Here is a 23090-nt window from a genome sequence, read left to right on the forward strand (position 1 = left end):
GTTTCACAAAAAAAGCGAATATTTCGCGAAATGAAGGTCAGATCAAAAAACTAAAAAACACGTGTTCAATATTTTTTAAAAATCTATCGAATGATACCAAACACGACTCCCCACGGAGAGGGGTGGGGGTAAATTTAAAATTTTAAATACGAACCTCGCGATAGTTTGCGAAATGAACATCAGATCGAAAAACTGCAAAATACACGTATTCAATATTTTTGAAAAATCTATCGAATGGCACCAAACACGACCCCCACGGTGGTGGGGAGGGGGTTACTTTAAAATATTAAATAGGAGCTTTTCACTCTTCACAACCCAATAGGCTCATAACACTCGAGTAACTGCAAATTTAACATAATTTCCTCCCCTACTATTAAAATCTAACGAGTAGGTATAAGTGCAAGTGCCTACAAGCAGGTAATTTCTACGTAGCATGCATAGCGAGCAAGCGACAAAATGCTCAAACACTATTTGTTTATAGCTTTGTTTAACAATAAAAAAATTAATTTTTAGCAATGCAAATAATCAAAACCGGTTTAATTTGGCCTGAGTTTTCAAATACTGCCAGCAGAATTGCTATTTTATTTTTTAATTAAAAGTTATTCGGGTTCAAAAATTGTAATTTTTCTATTTTTTGAAAGTTCAACCGCGTTTATCTCCAAAACTATGCATCCTACGGAAAAACTTGTAAGCACATTTTTTGCTTAGAATGACCCAAAAAATACAAAAAAGTGTTTAATTTTTAAGTGTTTAAAAGCGAAAAATCGCTTTTTATCTGCCATTAACATAGGGGCAGTGGGGGATAACAAGGCACCATCGCACTTTCCGGCAAGATTCAGTTTTTCATTGTTCAAGGTCTCATGTAAAAGAATCTTCAAGAATCAAATACTTCCAGGGCCTGCACTAAAATTAAAAATTGTATAGAATGATTAAATTAATGATATGGGATGAAATGACTCTTTATCCATTCAAGAAAATTGGCCTAAATTAAAATACAGTAGAACCCCGCAAATCCGAACTAATTGGGCGGACGGCCTGTTCGGATTCCGAAAAGTTCGGATTATCCGAAAGTTAGCCTTAACTAGTAGTTCAAAGCTTTCATTGTGATTTTGAGTAGCCAAACGTTCTCGCAAGAGTGTGGACAATATTTTTGGACTCAAGTTGACTACGAAACAATCAAAGTAAGTTTGTGTTTAACCTTTATAAACCTATATATTAAAGTATAATATTTATTTTTAAAAAATTTTAAATGTCAAAGTCCTAGTAATCCTACATTGTCCAATTTTCTGGCTTTACTCTGTATAATAAACATGTTTTTAAGTTTTTGTCTTGAATTTTTTAATTTTTTTCACTTTCCGTTGGTTCGGATATGCCGAAAGTTCGGATTCGCCGAAAATTTTGTTAACTGTTTGTTCGTTATAGCCGTTGTTTACTGCTATTTGTTTAATGATGTTTAGTTCTATTTCGAAGTTATTTTTTGTCATGGGAATTTCTGTCAATCTATGTATCATGCTATGGTAGCAAATAGCAGTAAACAACGGCTATAACGAACAAACAGTTAACAAAATTTTAAACCAAAAACTCCATAAGAAAGCCCTGAAATTAGTGTATCCACCACCACAGAAAGAACCCAGTACCTTCTGCTCTCTCACATATACTGGCAAGATAACAACAACAATAGCCAGATACATAAAAAAGAAAGGAATAACACCAGCTTTCAGAACTAACAACAACTTAAGCAAATATATTAAGAACAATAAAAGCCGAAAGAGAAAGCAACTACAGAGTGGTGTGTACAAACTAACTTGTGGTGACTGTCCGAAAACGTACATCGGTCAAACTGGCAGAACTTTTGACAAACGGATAGCAGAACACAAAAGGGCATTCAACAATAGAAAAACAGACACTTCTACATACGCACTTCACCTTCTAGATCATAATCATTCTTTCAATGAAGAGTTTAAAATTCTACATATTCAAAATAAAGGCCTTAAGCTATCTTTTTTAGAATCTATGGAAATTAATAAACTGAAAAATACAGATATAATTCTGAATGACCAACTCGAGACAAACAGCTCCCCACTCCTCAACCTCTTCAGTTGAAGATTAAAAAGGCAAACACATTGTAAACTATATTACTTGAGAAAGGCACTCCGCCGAAACAGCTGTAGTCACTTAGATATAATAAATTTTGTGGAAGTATAGAAAACAAACGTTTTCAGTTTTTTATTGTTAGATAAAATGAACTTCCATCAAGTAACGGTCGAATCCATCAATTACAAATTAATATATATCAAAATAACATATATCAAACAACCTACCAGGTATAGTTACATTGCTAGTATTAACAGCACGTGTTTTATCCAATAATCCTGCAAGTACTTCTTCGCCCATTGAGTCATCTGTAAAAAAATAATAATTAGATATATAAATATCATTGGATAACAATTAGGTATAAGGAATAAATATTAGGAATAAGGTAGAAGTTCGTTATAGTTTTCAAATTTGGCAAATGTACAGCATTGTTTAGAAGTACAGTGGAACCCCGATAACTCGGAAGTCCGGCTAACCCGGACCGATTTGCATCAGATAAACATTTTGATTTTCAGTACATTTGTATTTTGACAACGACACCCGATTTGGGCTTCGAAACGTTAATAAAATTATTTTTCAATTTAATTGTGGCTTATTTCCCATCAAAATAGTTAATTATCAGATAAACATTTTAACAATAAAAATGTATGTAATATAATATTTGAGAGATAATTTGTATTTGTGTAATTTGAACTATACGATAGTAAAAATGACTCATGACACACGCCGGCAGAAACAACAGGCACCTGTCTGTATTCCTTTACATATTTCTTTCAAACTGTCTTAGCATTGTTTAAAAAAGACTATTGAAAAATATATTAATATATATATATATATATATATATATATATATATATATATTGTTTAAGGAGGAGAAAATAATTGGGTAACCAGCTGAATATGGACAAAGTGTACTCTTTTTACTTATTCCAATATATTTCGCCCATTTTCATGGGCATCATCAGGGAAAGCTACAATGTTGGTTATTAGGTAGGTACATAAGATGAATTAGCAGTATACTTACTAAGTGAGAATTGTTGTCACGATGTTTTAAAAGAAGCAAATATAAATAAAATGATAAAAAACTAAAATACAGAAATATCATATCACAAAAGTCCATAATTTAAAATATACATGATGATAGATAAAATTTATATATTGACACAATGAATTGAAAACAAGGTCTGACATTATTTATTTACTTTTATGTTAATTGTCAGTCAAATTTTTTTTTTTTTGGTCATTATCCTATTAAGTTAAACAGTTAAAATAGGTTATCAGCAATCAATATTATTAATTATTTAAGTGAGAGATATTAGCTAAACCTGTTAAATTTTGATTATTTTTATTTTTGTCTAAGAATAGTAAATAAGAGTATATTTCACTCAGGTGATTAATGTCTGATTTTTTGTTGATGCAATTATCACATTGTGCTATAAAAGCCATCTCCAAAAAGATTCTTTTAGTATAATTTTTTTCTATATCTAAAATTTTGAATGAATTATAGTCCATGGTATGGTTATTCTCATTTACATGTGTAGCAAGAGTGCATCTTTCTGGATATAGTCTACTGTCACTTTTGTGGGAAGTAATTCGATCTTTTATCGATCTTGAACTTTGTCCGATATATTCTCTGTCACAATCTGCACATGGGATACTGTAGATTACGTTTGTTGTCAATTCTTTTGGATGTTTATCCTTCAATTTTGAGAACACTTTTCTGATGGTTAGAACTGTTTTATTTGAAATTTTGATATCGGTCACATTCTTAAGTATTCTGGTTAAAGCTGGAGTAATTTCTTTGATGTAAGGTAATGTAGCAAATTTAGGGTGTCCTTGGGATGTAGTGTGATGATTTAAGTTATTGTCTTCTTGGATTATTACTGTATTAATAGATGTGGTGTTAAAGAGGATTTTCTTGATTAATGCTTGTGGATAAGAGTTTTCAATAAATAGGTTGTACAGGATGTCGAGGTTTTTTTTATGAAACAATTTATCCGATATAAGAATCACTCTATTCTTCATTTGTTTTACCAAATTTACCTTCATGGAATATTTATGATACGACATATAGTTAAGGTATATAATTATATATAAAATAATATATAAAATATATTGGAATAAGTAAAAAGAGTACACTTTGTCCATATTCAGCTGGTTACCCAATTATTTTCTCCTCCTTAAACAATTTAAATTGAGTCAGCTATTATTAAACCAAGTTTTCTTCTATATATATATATATATACATATACATATATATATACATATACATATACATAATATATATATATATATATATATATATATATATATATATATATATATATATATATATATATATATATATATATATATATGAATTAAACGAAAAGATTTCTCTGGTATACAGAAGAAATCTTTTCCGTAGCGGACGCGAAAATGTAAATTTCAAAGTCTTCATAAAAGACGATGAAAGACAAAAGACACCTCTTTGTGTCACAGATTTGTCTACAAAGCCACGTTATTCGCTACATATTCTTCAATAACGGAGAAACCGTGATATGAAAGGAAACGGCAATTGCATTTTATTTCACTTCGACCACCACCGATATTCTACACGACGTGTTTCGAGCTCATGTCAAGCTCTCGTCAGGAACATCTAGGTGGATGGTCGAGGTGTAACAAAATGCGGTTGGCCTTTCTGGTAATAATAAAATAACCAGACTTCAGTACACTTGGTACGACATCTATATGAATTAAACGAAAAGATTTCTCTGGTATACAGAAGAAATCTTTTCCGTAGCGGACGCGAAAATGTAAATTTCAAAGTCTTCATAAAAGACGATGAACGACAAAAGACACCTCTTTGTGTCACAGATTTGTCTACAAAGCCACATTATTCGCTACATATTCTTCAATAACGGAGAAACCGTGATATGAAAGGAAACGGCAATTGCATTTTATTTCACTTCGACCACCACCGATATTCTACACGACGTGTTTCGAGCTCATGTCAAGCTCTCGTCAGGAACATCTAGGTGGATGGTCGAGGTGTAACAAAATGCGGTACTGAAGTCTGGTTATTTTATTATTACCAGAAAGGCCAACCGCATTTTGTTACACCTCGACCATCCACCTAGATGTTCCTGACGAGAGCTTGACATGAGCTCGAAACACGTCGTGTAGAATATCGGTGGTGGTCGAAGTGAAATAAAATGCAATTGCCGTTTCCTTTCATATCACGGTTTCTCCGTTATTGAAGAATATGTAGCGAATAACGTGGCTTTGTAGACAAATCTGTGACACAAAGAGGTGTCTTTTGTCGTTCATCGTCTTTTATGAAGACTTTGAAATTTACATTTTCTCGTCCGCTACGGAAAAGATTTCTTCTGTATACCAGAGAAATCTTTTCGTTTAATTCATATAGATGTCGTACCAAGTGTACTGAAGTCTGGTTATTTTATTATTACCAGAAAGGCCAACCGCATTTTGTTACACCTCGACCATCCACCTAGATGTTCCTGACGAGAGCTTGACATGAGCTCGAAACACGTCGTGTAGAATATCGGTGGTGGTCGAAGTGAAATAAAATGCAATTGCCGTTTCCTTTCATATCACGGTTTCTCCGTTATTGAAGAATATGTAGCGAATAACGTGGCTTTGTAGACAAATCTGTGACACAAAGAGGTGCCTTTTGTCGTTCATCGTCTTTTATGAAGACTTTGAAATTTACATTTTCGCGTCCGCTACGGAAAAGATTTCTTCTGTATACCAGAGAAATCTTTTCGTTTAATTCATATAGATGTCGTACCAAGTGTACTGAAGTCTGGTTATTTTATTATTACCAGAAAGGCCAACCGCATTTTGTTACACCTCGACCATCCACCTAGATGTTCCTGACGAGAGCTTGACATGAGCTCGAAACACGTCGTGTAGAATATCGGTGGTGGTCGAAGTGAAATAAAATACAATTGCCGTTTCCTTTCATATATATATATATATATATATATATATATATATATATATATATATATATATATATATATATATATATATATATATAAATAAGCAAAATCATTGGCTAATACTCGTAAAGTGAATGTGAATTTAGTTGGAAATATATAAAATGATGAAGGGTCATCATTCCATACATTTCTGTGCAACTATATACACCGGTGTTTCGGCCTATTTGGGCTTCGTCAGTATAGTGTAGCAAGTTAAAAAAGTTGTTTGTTAACTTGTAAAAGGATTACTACAGGAGCAAGGTTACCATTTTTGGTCAGATTGTTAGAAGACCTGCAGTCGCAAGGCTACAACTAACATTGCCAAGGAGGTAAGGCTACCTGAGGAAATGAAAAACCATAACATTATTAAATAAAATGATGTTGGATAATCGAGTACAAATATAAAAATAAATAAGCAAAATCATTGGCTAATACTCGTAAAGTGAATGTGAATTTAGTTGGAAATATATAAAATGATGAAGGGTCATCATTCCATACATTTCTGTGCAACTATATACACCGGTGTTTCGGCCTATTTGGGCTTCGTCAGTATAGTGTAGCAAGTTAAAAAAGTTGTTTGTTAACTTGTAAAAGGATTACTACAGGAGCAAGGTTACCATTTTTGGTCAGATTGTTAGAAGACCTGCAGTCGCAAGGCTACAACTAACATTGCCAAGGAGGTAAGGCTACCTGAGGAAATGAAAAACCATAACATTATTAAATAAAATGATGTTGGATAATCGAGTACAAATATAAAAATAAATAAGCAAAATCATTGGCTAATACTCGTAAAGTGAATGTGAATTTAGTTGGAAATATATAAAATGATGAAGGGTCATCATTCCATACATTCCATACAATCTGACCAAAAATGGTAACCTTGCTCCTGTAGTAATCCTTTTACAAGTTAACAAACAACTTTTTTAACTTGCTACACTATACTGACGAAGCCCAAATAGGCCGAAACACCGGTGTATATAGTTGCACAGAAATGTATGGAATGATGACCCTTCATCATTTTATATATTTCCAACTAAATTCACATTCATTTTACGAGTATTAGCCAATGATTTTGCTTATTTATTTTTATATTTGTACTCGATTATCCAACATCATTTTATTTAATAATGTTATGGTTTTTCATTTCCTCAGGTAGCCTTACCTCCTTGGCAATGTTAGTTGTAGCCTTGCGACTGCAGGTCTTCTAACAATCTGACCAAAAATGGTAACCTTGCTCCTGTAGTAATCCTTTTACAAGTTAACAAACAACTTTTTTAACTTGCTACACTATACTGACGAAGCCCAAATAGGCCGAAACACCGGTGTATATAGTTGCACAGAAATGTATGGAATGATGACCCTTCATCATTTTATATATTTCCAACTAAATTCACATTCACTTTACGAGTATTAGCCAATGATTTTGCTTATTTATTTTTATATTTGTACTCGATTATCCAACATCATTTTATATATATATATATATATATATATATATATATATATATATATATATATATACATATATATATAATATATATATATATATATATATATATATATATATATTGTTTTGATTCTACTTATTGATATCTACTTTGATTGGGCTAGCTCAAATTAATAAATTTTTCTCAGGGTTTTACATCATCCAATCGCAGAAATGCAAAACCAATACTCAGAAAAAACTCATGGAAAAATAAAAATAAATAAAAATAAAATATAACCGTATATTAAAGAAAAATTAATTATACCAAAGAATTGAAACACAAATTTTTAATAATAGAATACAAAAAAAAAACAGACAATCTATGAAATGCTTGTGCAAAATACTGAAAACAAATCTGAAAAATAACTCAAATTATTTTGAAATTGAAATTACCCAGTATGAATACAAAATGAATTATAACTACTTAGTAAAACAAAAGTCAATTTGAAAATCACGAAAAAGTTTATGTGAAAGTTTACGTCCTATTTCACTGGATCCTTTACGTATAGGTCGATGCAACCAAATGAAACCAAAAGCGTGGCAAACAGAGACTATTTACGGAGAGTATAATGTATATGTTTGGATACCTCGGTACAGCTGTGTTCACTCCTTTGACTTTTAAAATAACATTTTATTTTGTACTTTTTATGTACGGGTGCCTATAAGGCTTTTTTATTAACGAAGCCCGACACTACTGTTACTTATTCTTTAACAATACCTTCTATCTCAGCTCTCTCTAAAACACACCCTGACTCTCGTTCTTTTCTTGTCATCCAAAATTAAAATTTCTGACATCCTTCAAACTATATCCTCCCTTCAGTTCCATTCGTCCAAACCAATATCCTTACTACGTCATATATCAACGCCTCCAAACGCTTTTGCCGCTAATTGTTCGTAGAAACACTGTCTATTGAATGTAACCGCACTGTTAACATGATAAACGCATTTGTCCAAAATTCATAGAATTATTTTAACATTATGAAAAAGAAAAACTAATACCTTACAATACAATACTGGGTAATTGAAATCGTTATCTATTTTACAGGGTGAATGAAAAAAATTAAATATTAAAAAAAATTATTTTAACGTAATATAAATTATCATACAATTAGATAATTAGATTTTCTTCTTTTTCCTCTCTGCTTTTCTTTATCTATGACAACTTCCCCGACCTTGGGTATGAACAAAAATCGAGATTGAAAAGAAAAGAATTTTTTTCAGACCCAAATTACTCGAGTAAACTGTAAATAAATTCCAATTACGGGCTCCTAGATAAATACTTATGCCCCCATTACTTTGTTTAATAATGACTACTAGATTTATGTGTTGTGAATGACATTTTTCTATTATTTTATTCCTCAACCTGTTATCTATTTCTTGACCTACATGTTTTCTATATTTACACGGATTAGAGTATATCTTCGAGTGGAAATTATATAAGTTTTTCCTTTTGATTGTGTGTTCGTATTTTGTCGCTACTCTATTTTCAGTTTTGATTTCTCCCGCATGTTCTGCCAATAATTTTTTTAAGTTATGCGTCATTTCTTCTTCACAGACTATTATTGATGTCTCTTCTTTCTTTTCGCAATTCCTTGATTTTATACACATATTGAACTCAACTTCGTTCCCATTCTCCTCCGATTCTTCTTCTCCAAAAACTACAGTTTCTTCCTCATCCAATATTTCAACTTCTTTTTTTGTCATGTTTGTACACACGATTTTCGACATTTAAATTTTCTTCTTCCTCTTCTTTCTCTTCAGGTCCTACAATTGTGTCCACCTGTGTCGGCGTTACACTTCTTTTCTTCCTATTTCTTCTCCTCCTCTTCTTCCCCTCTTTTCTTTCATCGGTGTACATCGTTTGCGATGCCACACTTCTCATTTTATTAGATTTAAAATTTGTTGTTAAAACATTTACTTCATTTCCTGTGTCCTCTTCTTCCTTGTCCTCTTTATTTTCATCTTGCTTGTTAGTCATTGATGTACACACCTTATTCGGCGCTGTACTATCTTCCTGCTCATCTTCTTTTTCCTTTAAACCTTCTTCCAGTATGTCCTCTCCAAATTTTATATAGTTGTTTGCAAAATTAATTTCCGTTCCATACTTATCCAATTCATCCATTCCAATGACAATATAAGGACATTCCATGTCCTCAATTATAAAACAATTTATCAAATATTCTCTATTTTTAAATCTCAATGTCAAACCAATAGCCTCATTCGTAGTCGAAATCTTTTTTGAATTAGCACTCACTAACCTTATTCGAGAAATATTATACTTTTGAGAATTTAGTCCTAAATCCTTTATCAATTGTTTATTAACTAATGATACCTCTGAACCATTGTCCAAAAGGATATCCAACTTTTTATTTTTAATATACCCCTGTACCATAACCAAATTATTGCGCCCGTATTCAATCTTTTTTTTCGCTAAAGTGATAAATTCCCTAGGGTGAGTATATATTCCTGAATTTGATCTTATCCCTGTTTTTAGTGAGTGCTCTCCCGAAAAGACGACCCTGCTCTATTGCTTTCTACTTCCACATTGTCTATTTCTTGGTGTCCTTGTTCATCTTCTCCTTCTCTGATTAAACTTAGGTTATTTATTTCTCTGTTTTGTTCTCTTCCTTGTCCATTGTGGTTGTTATATTGGTGTCCTCTGTTAAAATTTTCCCTTCCTGTATTTGGCTGATATGGTTGACTGTTATAATTTCTCCCATTGTTTTGAAATCTATTTTGCTGATATCCATTTCTATTCTGCTCATATCTATTTTGATGAAAATTGTTTGTATATCTTTGTCCTTCGTTATCCCTATATCCATTGTATCGGTATGTATTTTCATTATGAGACGGTCTGTAGTTGTGTATTCGGTTTGTTTGGTTGTTCCCATTGTTTTCCGTTTGCCTACGTGTCCTTCTTTCTTTTCTTCGAGCCTCTCTTACAACTAAGAACTGGCATAAACTGTCCACGTCCCTATATCCTTGCAAGGTGACATAGTCTTCCATTGTATTGTCAAAATGTCTTGCTATCAATTCAACTAGCTGTTCTTCCGAATAATTATAATTTAAATATAGCCCACTTGCGTATACTTGCAATGCATATTTCTCTTCGGATATTCCTAGTTTCTCATCATATTTCCCATTTTGTAGTTCACTATTCACGACCATCTGTTTCTCTTTTCCCCAATAATATCTCAAAAATTTTCTTTCAAATTCTTACCAATCTTGCAACTCATTTTGCTTACTCTCGAACCATAATGCTGCTCCATCCTTAAAATGATTCCTTATCATATTCTTAGCCTCTTCAAACTCTTCATATCCTTGTTTTTTATTTTTAAGCATCCTAATAAACGGGACTGGGTGCTGTTTCTTTATATCCCCGCCAAATTGGACCTTATTTTCTGCTCCATTGTATATAATTACTTGTCTTCTTTCTCCAGTATTATGTTGTGTTTTTACTTCCAATAGTTTCTTATCTATTTTTTTAAATCTATCCTCTATTTCCTCGTCTCTATCTTCTACATGTTTTTCCAAATTCTGTGGTTTCTTGGTATGTTTTTCTAAATTTTGGCTAATTTCCTTTGTTTTCTGCTCTATTTCATGTTTCATCTGTTTTAAATACATTTGTACATCCTCTTTATGCTGTTCTAGTCTCTGCTCCATTTGTTTAAAACCTAGATCTTGTCGTTTACTGTTTTCGTCTATATTTTTTTTTATTTTTTCTGCTTGTCTTCTACTGTTTTCTTCCTGTCTTTGACTGTTATCATTTAATTTTTTATTTATTTCTTCTGTCTGTATCTGTAGCATTTGTAATATCCTATCCATTGTTGACATTTCTGTGCTACTCTCCTTGATTGTTGTTTCTGTAATACTAATTTCTTCGTCTACATTTTCTATTCCTTCCTCGCTATAACGTTCTTCTGTTTCCTTTTGTTTTTTGTTGAGTCTTGTCTCCATTTTCTTTCCTTTTTCTGGACTTAACAATGTGAAATTACAAACCAACCGAACTATTATTTTTGCCTATTCCCCAAGAATGTTGATCAAATAAAAATATCTGGTTATGTAAAAAATTTTTCCAAGATTATTCAAAGCGAAAAAGGTTTGAATAATAAAAATCAAAAATACTTTGTCGAAATTTGGCAGAGAGAAAAAAATTAGAAAAATCCTGTAAGAATTTATATATTTTCCAGTACACTTTGTCTGGGTATTGGTGTTTCTGCTTTTGCCTCACACGCTTGGGCGACAATATTGTTTTGATTCTACTTATTGATATCTACTTTGATTGGGCTAGCTCAAATTAATAAATTTTTCTCAGGGTTTTACATCATCCAATCGCAGAAATGCAAAACCAATACTCAGAAAAAACTCATGGAAAAATAAAAATAAATAAAAATAAAATATAACCGTATATTAAAGAAAAATTAATTATACCAAAGAATTGAAACACAAATTTTTAATAATAGAATACAAAAAAAAACAGACAATCTATGAAATGCTTGTGCAAAATACTGAAAACAAATCTGAAAAATAACTCAAATTATTTTGAAATTGAAATTACCCAGTATGAATACAAAATGAATTATAACTACTTAGTAAAACAAAAGTCAATTTGAAAATCACGAAAAAGTTTATGTGAAAGTTTACGTCCTATTTCACTGGATCCTTTACGTATAGGTCGATGCAACCAAATGAAACCAAAAGCGTGGCAAACAGAGACTATTTACGGAGAGTATAATGTATATGTTTGGATACCTCGGTACAGCTGTGTTCACTCCTTTGACTTTTAAAATAACATTTTATTTTGTACTTTTTATGTACGGGTGCCTATAAGGCTTTTTTATTAACGAAGCCCGACACTACTGTTACTTATTCTTTAACAATACCTTCTATCTCAGCTCTCTCTAAAACACACCCTGACTCTCGTTCTTGTCTTGTCATCCAAAATCTCCAAAATTAAAATTTCTGACATCCTTCAAACTATATCCTCCCTTCAGTTCCATTCGTCCAAACCAATATCCTTACTACGTCATATATCAACGCCTCCAAACGCTTTTGCCGCTAATTGTTCGTAGAAACACTGTCTATTGAATGTAACCGCACTGTTAACATGATAAACGCATTTGTCCAAAATTCATAGAATTATTTTAACATTATGAAAAAGAAAAACTAATACCTTACAATACAATACTGGGTAATTGAAATCGTTATCTATTTTACAGGGTGAATGAAAAAAATTAAATATTAAAAAAAATTATTTTAACGTAATATAAATTATCATACAATTAGATAATTAGATTTTCTTCTTTTTCCTCTCTGCTTTTCTTTATCTATGACAATATATATATATATATATATATATATATATATATATATATATATATATATATATATATATATATATATATATATATATATATATATATATATATATATATATATATATATATATATATATATATATATATATATATATATATATAAAACTTAAAGCTAAAATCAATATCAATAAAAGAATTAATATTAAAAATAAACTCACCAGGCTTCCGGGTTGAACCGCGTCGTTGATTTCTAGGCCGAGCTTTCGACGTCCTCTCTGACGTCATCTTCAGGGCTTCCGGGGTATCAGTCTCCTGAGGCTCCAGACACTACACTCACTACTCACTGCACTACTGTTGTTGTTGACGCTGGGGCGGTTATTTATACTGTGGACTGGCGTGACTGACGTGGCTGTCGATGACGTGGCGGAGTGGGAATTAGCGCGAAGACTATTCGGAGCGGGATTTGGATTGGCGCGAAGATTTTTGACGGCGGGAATTGGAGCAGACGATGTTTTCTTTAGGAGGGGTCTCCAAGTCGAAGGTAAACGGATGCAGTCATCTCTTTTATTGAGACAATTTGGCCGTTTTTCGATTTCTATAGCTTCTCGGATAATCCTTTGTTTATAGTAGCGAATGGGAGTTATGGTTCTGGAGTGTTCAAAGTCAATTTTGTGACCTGTATGAAGATGGTGTTGGCCTAGGGCTGAAACTGAATCTGAATTGCGAACAGATATGGAATGTTCATAAATCCTATTTTGGATTCTACGATTGGTTTGTCCTATGTAAGATCGGGGGCAGTCTGCACAAGGAATTTCATAAACTCCGTGTTGTTCATTTGGAATGTTGTCTTTTACGGATCGGACAAGAGATGAAAGTTTTTGTTGGGGGGTAAATATTGTTTTTATTCCTCGTGGTTTAAGAATTCTGTCGATTTTGTCAGTAACACCTCTGATATATGGAAGAAAAGCTTTCGTATGATCAGAATCAGACTCATGGGGTTTGGATTGAGCTGGAGATTGAAGTTTGTGGATGCTCCTATCGATGGTAACCGTTTTGGATGAGGGCTTGTTTTAAAGAAGAGAGTTCAGTAGATCTACTTGCATCATCGGAAAGACGTATTGATCTGGAGACAAGAGTATTAATGACTGAATTAATTTGAGAAGGTGGATGATGAGAGTTGACATGCAAGTAGCGGTTGGTATGGGTGGGTTTTCGATAAACAGAGTGATGAAAACCTTGGGATTGGTTCTTCTTAATAAGAACGTCGAGAAACGGTAAGGATGAGTCAGTCTCCATCTCCATCGTGAACTGGATACTGGGATGTATACCATTCAGATGGGTCTGAAAAGACACTAAAGCATCCCTGCCGTGGGGCCAAATGACGAATGTATCATCAACATATCGTAGCCAACATGTGGGTTTGAGCGTAGATGTGGATAGTGCTCGGGTCTCGAAATCTTCCATAAAGATATTAGCAATTACTGGAGAGAGTGGTAAGCCCATTGGGGCACCATTTATTTGTCTGTAAAATTGATTTTGGAAGATGAAATAAGTGTTGGACATGCAATGTTTAATGAGAGATAGGTGGTCTTGCTGGATACTGTGTTTCGTTTCCAGAATATTTAGGGTTTCATCTATAGGAATGTTAGTAAAAAGTGAAACTTTTATTGATATTGATTTTAGCTTTAAGTTTTATATATATATATATATATATATATATATATATATATATATATATATATATATATATATATATATATATAAGAAATACTGGATATTAGTGACTGTCAATATCAACAAACAAGTGGTTTATTAGGGTTGCAGTCAGAAGTTTGGCCAGGATATCAAAGAAACACTCTTTTGACTTTTTGTCTAGCTTTCGGGGTTGTTTGACCCCTTTATCAAGACTCTGTAATATAAAACAAAAATGTAAGTATTTTAAAATATTACATTGTTTTAGTAAACCTACTAGTCGTTGAGATTATTAAAGAGAAGCTTGATGATGCTCAACATTTCAAATTAACACAAATATTGAAAACAGAAAACAAAGGACACAATACATTTTAAAATTTTTGAATAATTAGCAGAAATACAATAATTATTCTGTCATGTTAACCTACTGATAATGTAAGTCAAAAACTCTGACACATAGAGAACAGAAAGAAGAAACAATCAAATTAAAAAGTATCAAATAAAAAAGTAATTAAGTGTTATGATTATTGTGGTTCTTTTTAAAACATCAGAGGCCCATACAAGGTGTGTTCAAATTCATTAAGTACAGTTAGTGAATTTGAACACACCTTGTATGGGCCTCTGATGTTTTAAAAAGAACCACAATAATCATAACACTTAATTACTTTTTTATTTGATACTTTTTAATTTGATTGTTTCTTCTTTCTGTTCTCTATGTGTCAGAGTTTTTGACTTACATTATCAGTAGGTTAACATGACAGAATAATTATTGTATTTCTGCTAATTATTCAAAAATTTTAAAATGTATTGTGTCCTTTGTTTTCTGTTTTCAATATTTGTGTTAATTTGAAATGTTGAGCATCATCAAGCTTCTCTTTAATAATCTCAACGACTAGTAGGTTTACTAAAACAATGTAATATTTTAAAATACTTACATTTTTGTTTTATATTACAGAGTCTTGATAAAGGGGTCAAACAACCCCGAAAGCTAGACAAAAAGTCAAAAGAGTGTTTCTTTGATATCCTGGCCAAACTTCTGACTGCAACCCTAATAAACCACTTGTTTGTTGTATATATATATATATATATACATATATATATATATATATATATATATATATATATATATATATATATATATATATATATATATATATATATGAAAATTGAACCGCGTTGAGAATTTAAAACTCGATGTTTCGACACCCTTTTTGGAGCCATTATCAAGAGGGGTATGGTTCCGTTCGAGTTCGGGGTCTCAATCTGCCTACTCCCCTCACTCGTGACGTACCAGTAGTGTCTTGTTCTCTAGGAGAACGGTCAAGCGGCACTGAGGTCTCAATCTGCCTACTCCTCAGTGTCGAGTGACGACCTTCGCCTGTGTAGCTCCTTTTATACTCTCAGTGCGCGCGGGAACTGTATGCGCGGGAGAGGCCTGAGTGGGATCGACTGTCTTTTGGCGTCATCGCGTGTGTTTAGGCTGTCAGGGCGTTTTTCAATTTCGATGGCTTCACGGATAATTCTCGATTTTAAGGAGCGGAGAGGGGCGATGGTTTTTGCTTTCTCGAAATCTATTTGGTGACCTGTCTGAATATGATGTTGGTCAAGGGCTGAAGTATTGTCGGAATGTTTTACAGATATGGAATGTTCGTAGATACGGTTTTGGATTCGTCGGTTTGTCTGTCCTATGTATGTCCGTGGGCAACTGGAACAAGGTATCTTGGAGTGAGTAGTAAAGACGGTTTTGATATTTAGAGGGGTAAGAATTCTACTAATCTTGTCAGTGACACCTTTGATAAAAGGTAGAAAGATTTTGGGTTGATCGGGCGGCAAGTTTTCTTTATTAGATGGAATGGGATTTAGATGTTTCTGAATGCTCCTATTGATTTTGGTTTTATGGTAGCCGTTTTGTAAGAGTATTTGCCTTATTGAATTTATTTCAGATGGTCTGTGATTGTCGACACTAAGCCTTGTAGAACGGGAAACAAGAGTGTTGACAACTGAACTGAGTTGGGCGGGGTGATGATGTGACTGGGCATTGAGATACCGATTTGTATGGGTGGGTTTTCGGTACACGGAATAGGAAAAAGTGTGAGGTGGCTGTTTTTGAATAAGTACATCAATAAATGGTAAAGACTCCTCAGACTCAACTTCCATCGTAAATTGAATACTGGGGTGTATTCCATTCAGGTGGGAGAGGAAGAGATCTAACGTATCTTTACCATGGGGCCAAATGACAAAAGTGTCATCAACTTACCGTAACCAGCAAGTGGGTTTGAGATTTGATGATGACAGGGCTATTGTTTCGAAATGTTCCATGTAGATATCAGCTATTACGGGAGAGAGAGGGGATCCCATTGGGGCACCTTTAATTTGACGGTAGAATTGATTTTGGAATGAAAAGTATGTATTAGACATGCAATGTTTTATATACCCTATTCTTCCACGAACATACGCCTGTTTTGGATTACTTCAACAATGAATATTTTAATGTGCAAAATAAGAAGAACGAAAGTAAATTGCAAATTACATTGTTGTTTATTGGAATAATTATTAACGCCATTTACTTTCGTACTTCTTATGTTGCACAGTAAAATATTCGTTGTCGAAGTAATCCAAAACAGGCGTATGTTCGTGGAATGGCCCATAAGAGATAATGTGTCTTGGGGGATTTGATGTTTGGAGTCCAAGATGGAAATGGTTTCATCAATAGGAATGTTGGTGAATAAAGAAACAATGTCAAAACCACAAACCATACATACTTATAGACGTTTCACGACCATGTTAATCTTTCGGATCGAATTAACGCCATCTCTTGATTGGAATGGGAACTAAAATGACAAATTTTAGTTACGTGAGCATTTCAAATTATAAATTTTGCGGAATTTTTGATGAAATTTCGCAGGAAATTAAAACAACAGAAAGACAGTTCAATGTTTTATTCCATATTTTACTGAAAACTTCAAATATTCCAATTTGTTTTCAAAATGCTAAACACTACTGCTATGTGTCACGTGAAAGCACTGATGTGTATCGACTTAAATGAAAATATTTGAAAGAATCTTGTAGGATGATTGTTTAGTTAGATAAATACCTTATAATCTTTTACAAACTTCCAAAAATATATAGGTCCGAAATGTTGATGACACACTTGTCTATTGGAATAAACTGTTTCAGGATCTATTATATTGTTTTTTTTAATGTGGAGAAACACAACACGGGATGATCAATGTAAACTAAAAATTCTACTCATAAAAATGGAGTGGAGGTTAATACACTTGATTAAAATTGTGATTAAATCTAATTAAAAACGTAACACCACTATAATAAAATAATTAAGCCACAAACTGTAAAATAAAAATTAATTTAATTGTCAACTGTCAGTTGTTAAATATGACAAGAGAATTTACTGACAGCGACATCTCTTGATTGGAATGGTAACTAATTTGCTGTCTTGACCTTGACAATTTACGTGAAACGTCTATGAGTATGTATGGTTTGTGGTCAAAACTAACTATAATATCTGAGGATGAGATAGAAATATTTTTCAGAAGATCAATGAAATGGAAAGAATTTTTGACGAATGACAAGGCGTTTTCGGCTAGTGGTTGTAGGGATAAGGCGAGATGTTTTGCCAATTTCTGAGTGGGGCAATTGTATGCACTGACAATGGGTCTTAGAGGAACGTTGGGCTTATGAATTTTTGGAAGTCCGTATATTCTTGGAATTCGGGACGGTTTTTCTCTGGGTGTAAGAGATTTTTTGATGTCTGGAGGTAGAGTGGACTTATTTATGATGGATTTGGTCGTTTTTTCTAGATAGGTAGTGGGATCGTTTGGGACTCGTTTGTCGAGTCGAAAAGGTGTTATTACTTAAACTTCCCTAACAACACACAACATTCCAGGAATGTACTACCAAAGTTCTATCAATATTTGAATGTCCTGGACATTTAGGGAACATTCGGTGAACATCTGATTAAATTATTCCTGGAATGTTACCATAAGACATTCTGTGAACATACTACCAATGTTCCTATATTTTAAGTTGCGAAATAATACATACGTGTAAGAGATACAACATTACTTATAACATACCAGACAAACTAAGTGACATTTTAGGCCTACAGTGCAATAATATGTGTCATGAGACTGAATAGCTCACAAATGTAAAGTCCTGTGATCATAGATCACTTGAAGTGATTGTTGACAGAGCGATGACACAGGACAAGGACATGAGGCCTCATGGCAGGGGTTAGGTCAAGTAACGATAATAGAGCAATGACATATAATTATAAAGTATGATTATTGAATAAAGTACTACAACAATTCATAAGATTTTAAACATTATTACATGGCGCAGTCTAGTGGAAAATAAACCAAAATCATGGAAGTGAGGTTACCAAATACATTGTCATTTGAAGGAAATGTGGCCGAAAATTTTAAAAGATTCAGACAAAGTTTTGAAATATATCTGATGGCCTCTGGAAAAAGTGGTAAAAGTGATGACGTTAAGGTAGCAATTTTACTCAATCTAATTGGAGAAGAAGGCATTGAAATCTATAACACTTTGGAATTAACGGAGGCCCAAAAAGGCAAGCTAGCAGATGTATTGGAAGCATTTGAGTCTTATGTCACGCCTAGAAAAAACGTGGTCTATGAAAGATATGTGTTTTACAACCGCATTCAAGAAGAAAGAGAGCCGTTTGACCACTTTTTAACAGATTTAAAAAACAAAGTAAAAAATTGTGAGTTTGGAGCAGAAGCATCTTCAATGGTAAGAGATAGAATAGTATTAGGCACTAATAGTAAGGATGCACAACAAAACATGTTAAAGACCATTAATTTAGATCTGGCTAAAGCTATTGAAATATGTAAAATGCATGAAATATCCCAAGCTCAAATAAAAGAAGTTCAGAACAGCTTGGAGAAGGTTAAAATTGAATCAATTGGGAGTAAAGCCAAGCAGGGGCAAAATTCAGTCCAAACATTCAGGAGTGCAAATTCTAGAGATGAATATAGCTGCAGAAACTGTGGGAGAGTCCATGGGCCAAGGAGGTGTCCAGCATATGGAAAAAAGTGCAGAAAGTGCGGTAAAAATAACCATTTCGATAAAGTGTGTTATCATAGCAGGTTAGTGAGAGAAGTACAAGTGGAAGAAAGTGAAAATAACGAGGTAGGTGATTTTATGATATCATCAATCACTGTTAATGAAATCAAGAATAAAAATAATAAAGACTGGATCGAAAATTTAAAAATTAGTAATGTTGATATACCTTTTAAAATAGATACAGGGGCACAGGTTAACATTTTGCCTAATGGTTTTGTTCAAAAAGTTTGCAAAATTAATGATTTAAAAGAAACTAAAGTCATACTTGAAACATATGGTGGTTTTAAGGTCGTTCCTATTGGTACAATAAAACTTGTCTGTAAATATAAAAATATTGATTATTTATTAGAATTTGTTGTAGTTAAAGATAGCCTTACACCAATTTTAGGGTTAAAATCATGCTTAGATTTAGATTTGATACGAAGAGTAGATAACATAGATTTAAACATAACAAAAAGTGCCTTTATTAAACAAAATAGTGATGTATTCATTGGATTAGGCAAATGTCCTCAAAAATGTAAACTAAAACTTAAAGATAATTGTGTTCCTGTAGCTAAACCACCACGAAGGGTCCCTTTAGCCATTAAAAAAAGATTAGAAAACACACTTTTAGATTTAGAAAAACGTGGCATCATATCTAAATGTGAGGGTCCTACTGAGTGGTTGAGCAATTTAGTTATCGTTGAAAAGCCTGATAAAACGTTAAGAATCTGTTTGGATCCTAAAGATTTAAACCAAGCGCTTGAAAAGGAATATTGCTTAATACCTACTATTGAAGAGATATGCAATAAGTTAAAAAACAAATGCTATTTTTCTGTTTTAGACTTTAAAGAGGGATTCTATCAAGTTCAGCTAGATGAGGAGTCCAGTAGAGTTTGTGCATTTGGAACTCCCTTTGGAATTTGGAAATTTGATAGACTTCCATTTGGACTAAATATTGCCCCCGAATTTTTTCAAAGAATTAACTTAGAGAATTTTGGTGATATTGAGGGCTGTCTTATATATTTTGATGATCTTTTGATATTTGCTGATAGTCTTAAAGAACATGATAGAATCCTTAATGAAGTATTGGAACGTGCTAGAAATATTGGGGTAAAATTTAATTCTAATAAGATACAATATAGAATGTCTGAAGTAAAATATTTGGGAAATACATTTGATAAAAATGGTATGAGACCTGACTTAGATAAAATAAAAGCTATTATTAATTTAAAAGAACCCAATAATAAAAAAGAGTTACAAAAAATATTGGGCATGATCAATTATCATCGCAGTTTTATACCAAACTTATCGGATGTATCAGCCCCATTAAGAGAATTGTTAAAAAAGAATACACTTTGGGTGTGGACTAAAAGTCACACAGACGCATTAAATTTAATAAAAAAGTTAATTTGCTCACCACCAGTTCTTGCAAATTTTGATGAAAATAAGTCAATAATAATTCAAACAGATTCAAGTCAAAATGGCGTGGGATGTGTATTACTGCAGAATCATAAACCGGTATCTTTTGCTTCTAGGTCTTTAACTGATTGTGAAACTAGATTTAGCCAGATTGAAAAGGAACTAAATGCAATCCTATTTTCTTGTACTAAATTTCATAATTATATTTATGGTAGAGAAGTTAAGGTATTCACAGATCATAAGCCATTGATTTCGATAATGAAGAAAGGCATAGCTGAAGTAGATTCTCCTAGACTACAACGTATGAAGGTAAAATTATTAAAATATGACTTAACTGTGGAATATATGCCAGGCAAGGAAATGCTAATAGCTGATTTGTTATCTCGTAATTTTGTGAAGGAAAAGGTAGAGGATGATGCTTTTGTAACAGAAATAGTGCATACAATAAATATAACAGATGAAAGGAGAGAGGAATTTATAGCTGAAACTAAACAGGATAAAAAACTTCAATTGATCAAAGATTTTTGTGAAAAAGGGTGGCCGTCATGCTCTTCGAGGGTACCTTATGTAGTAAAAGATTATTTTAGTATTAGGCATGACATCTACATATTGAATGATTTGATATTTTATATGGACAGAGTTATAGTTCCGGATTCTTTAAGGCCTAGGATGTTAAAGTTTCTTCATGAAACACACTTTGGAGTTACAAAGACACAGCAAAGAGCAAGGCAAGTGTTGTTCTGGCCAAATATGAATAAGGACATAGTGGATTTGGTTAGAAATTGTGTTGATTGTGAGAAATATCACAGAAGTAATGTTAAAGAGCCATTAATACTAAGAGAAATTCCAGAACTTCCATTTCAAATGCTAGCGGCTGATATTTGTGAGTTCGGAGGAGCATCTTATTTAATTGTAATGGATTATCTCACAAAGTGGATTGAAATTGTTCTGTTGCCGTCCAAAACATCCCAGTCAATAATAAAATCATTTAAGACCATGTTTGCCACTCATGGGATTCCTTTGGAAATTGTATCTGACAATATGCCTTTTGGCTCTAAGGAATGTAGAGAATTCTCTAGAGAATGGAATTTTAAATTTGTGACATCTAGCCCTAGATATCCTAGATCAAATGGGCAGGCGGAACGAGCTGTTCAGATAGCTAAAAATATTCTCAGAAAGTGTGGTGATCTTCAGTTAGCTTTATTAGAATATAGGAACACACCACTGTTAGGATCAGACAAGTCCCCAGCACAACTCTTGAATAGTCGTAGACTTAGAAGCAAACTTCCAGTCTTACATGAAAAATATTTACCAGAACAAGTAGACCTAACAAGTGAAAAGAATAAATTGGATGACAAAAGAAAATTGTACAAGCACTACTATGATAGAAATACAGCTGCAAGAGAAAAATTAAGTGAAGGCGATAACGTTGTTATAAGGGAAGATGGGCAATGGAAACCTGCTGTGGTCAGGCAATGTTTACAAGAGCCAAGATCATATGTTATTGAGAAAGAAAATGGAACATTGGTAAGAAGAAATAAATATCACTTGAGACCATCTAGTAATACGCCTAAACATCACATTAAATTAGAAGATGATCTTGATGATAATCAGAGTAACAAACCTTCAACATCAATGGCCTGTGAGAGTGAAGTACCGAATCAGTTTCCTACCAGAGGTAAAAGAGTAATTAAACCCCCAACTCGATATAATGATTTCGAGATGTACTAGTTTTGTAATCACTTAATATTATTGTTAGTCGTAGGTAGTATTAGTATTTTATAATATTTTATTCTGAGTTTATTGTTGTAAGTTCTCTGCTTTATAGGAAGGGAAAGATGTCATGAGACTGAATAGCTCACAAATGTAAAGTCCTGTGATCATAGATCACTTGAAGTGATTGTTGACAGAGCGATGACACAGGACAAGGACATGAGGCCTCATGGCAGGGGTTAGGTCAAGTAACGATAATAGAGCAATGACATATAATTATAAAGTATGATTATTGAA

The 23090-nt window shown here is 32.9% G+C and overlaps 1 protein-coding gene across 3 annotated transcripts in view; it reads right to left on the bottom strand.

Moving 5' to 3' along the window:
• LOC126887043 (uncharacterized) overlaps nucleotides 1–23090 on the bottom strand; it is a 132279-nt gene that overhangs the window by 24518 nt on the left and 84671 nt on the right. For all 3 annotated transcript variants that reach the window (XR_007698935.1, XM_050654363.1, XM_050654362.1), the window contains exon 6: nucleotides 2322–2402. Coding sequence is in view for 2 of the 3 variants with exons in the window: in XM_050654363.1 (XP_050510320.1) it covers nucleotides 2322–2402 (81 nt within the window). In the remaining variant the exon portion in view is untranslated. The remainder of the gene's footprint in view (nucleotides 1–2321; nucleotides 2403–23090) is intronic.

Source organism: Diabrotica virgifera, chromosome 6, assembly GCF_917563875.1.
Source record: "Diabrotica virgifera virgifera chromosome 6, PGI_DIABVI_V3a".
In the NCBI taxonomy this organism is placed as follows: Eukaryota; Metazoa; Arthropoda; class Insecta; order Coleoptera; family Chrysomelidae; genus Diabrotica; species Diabrotica virgifera.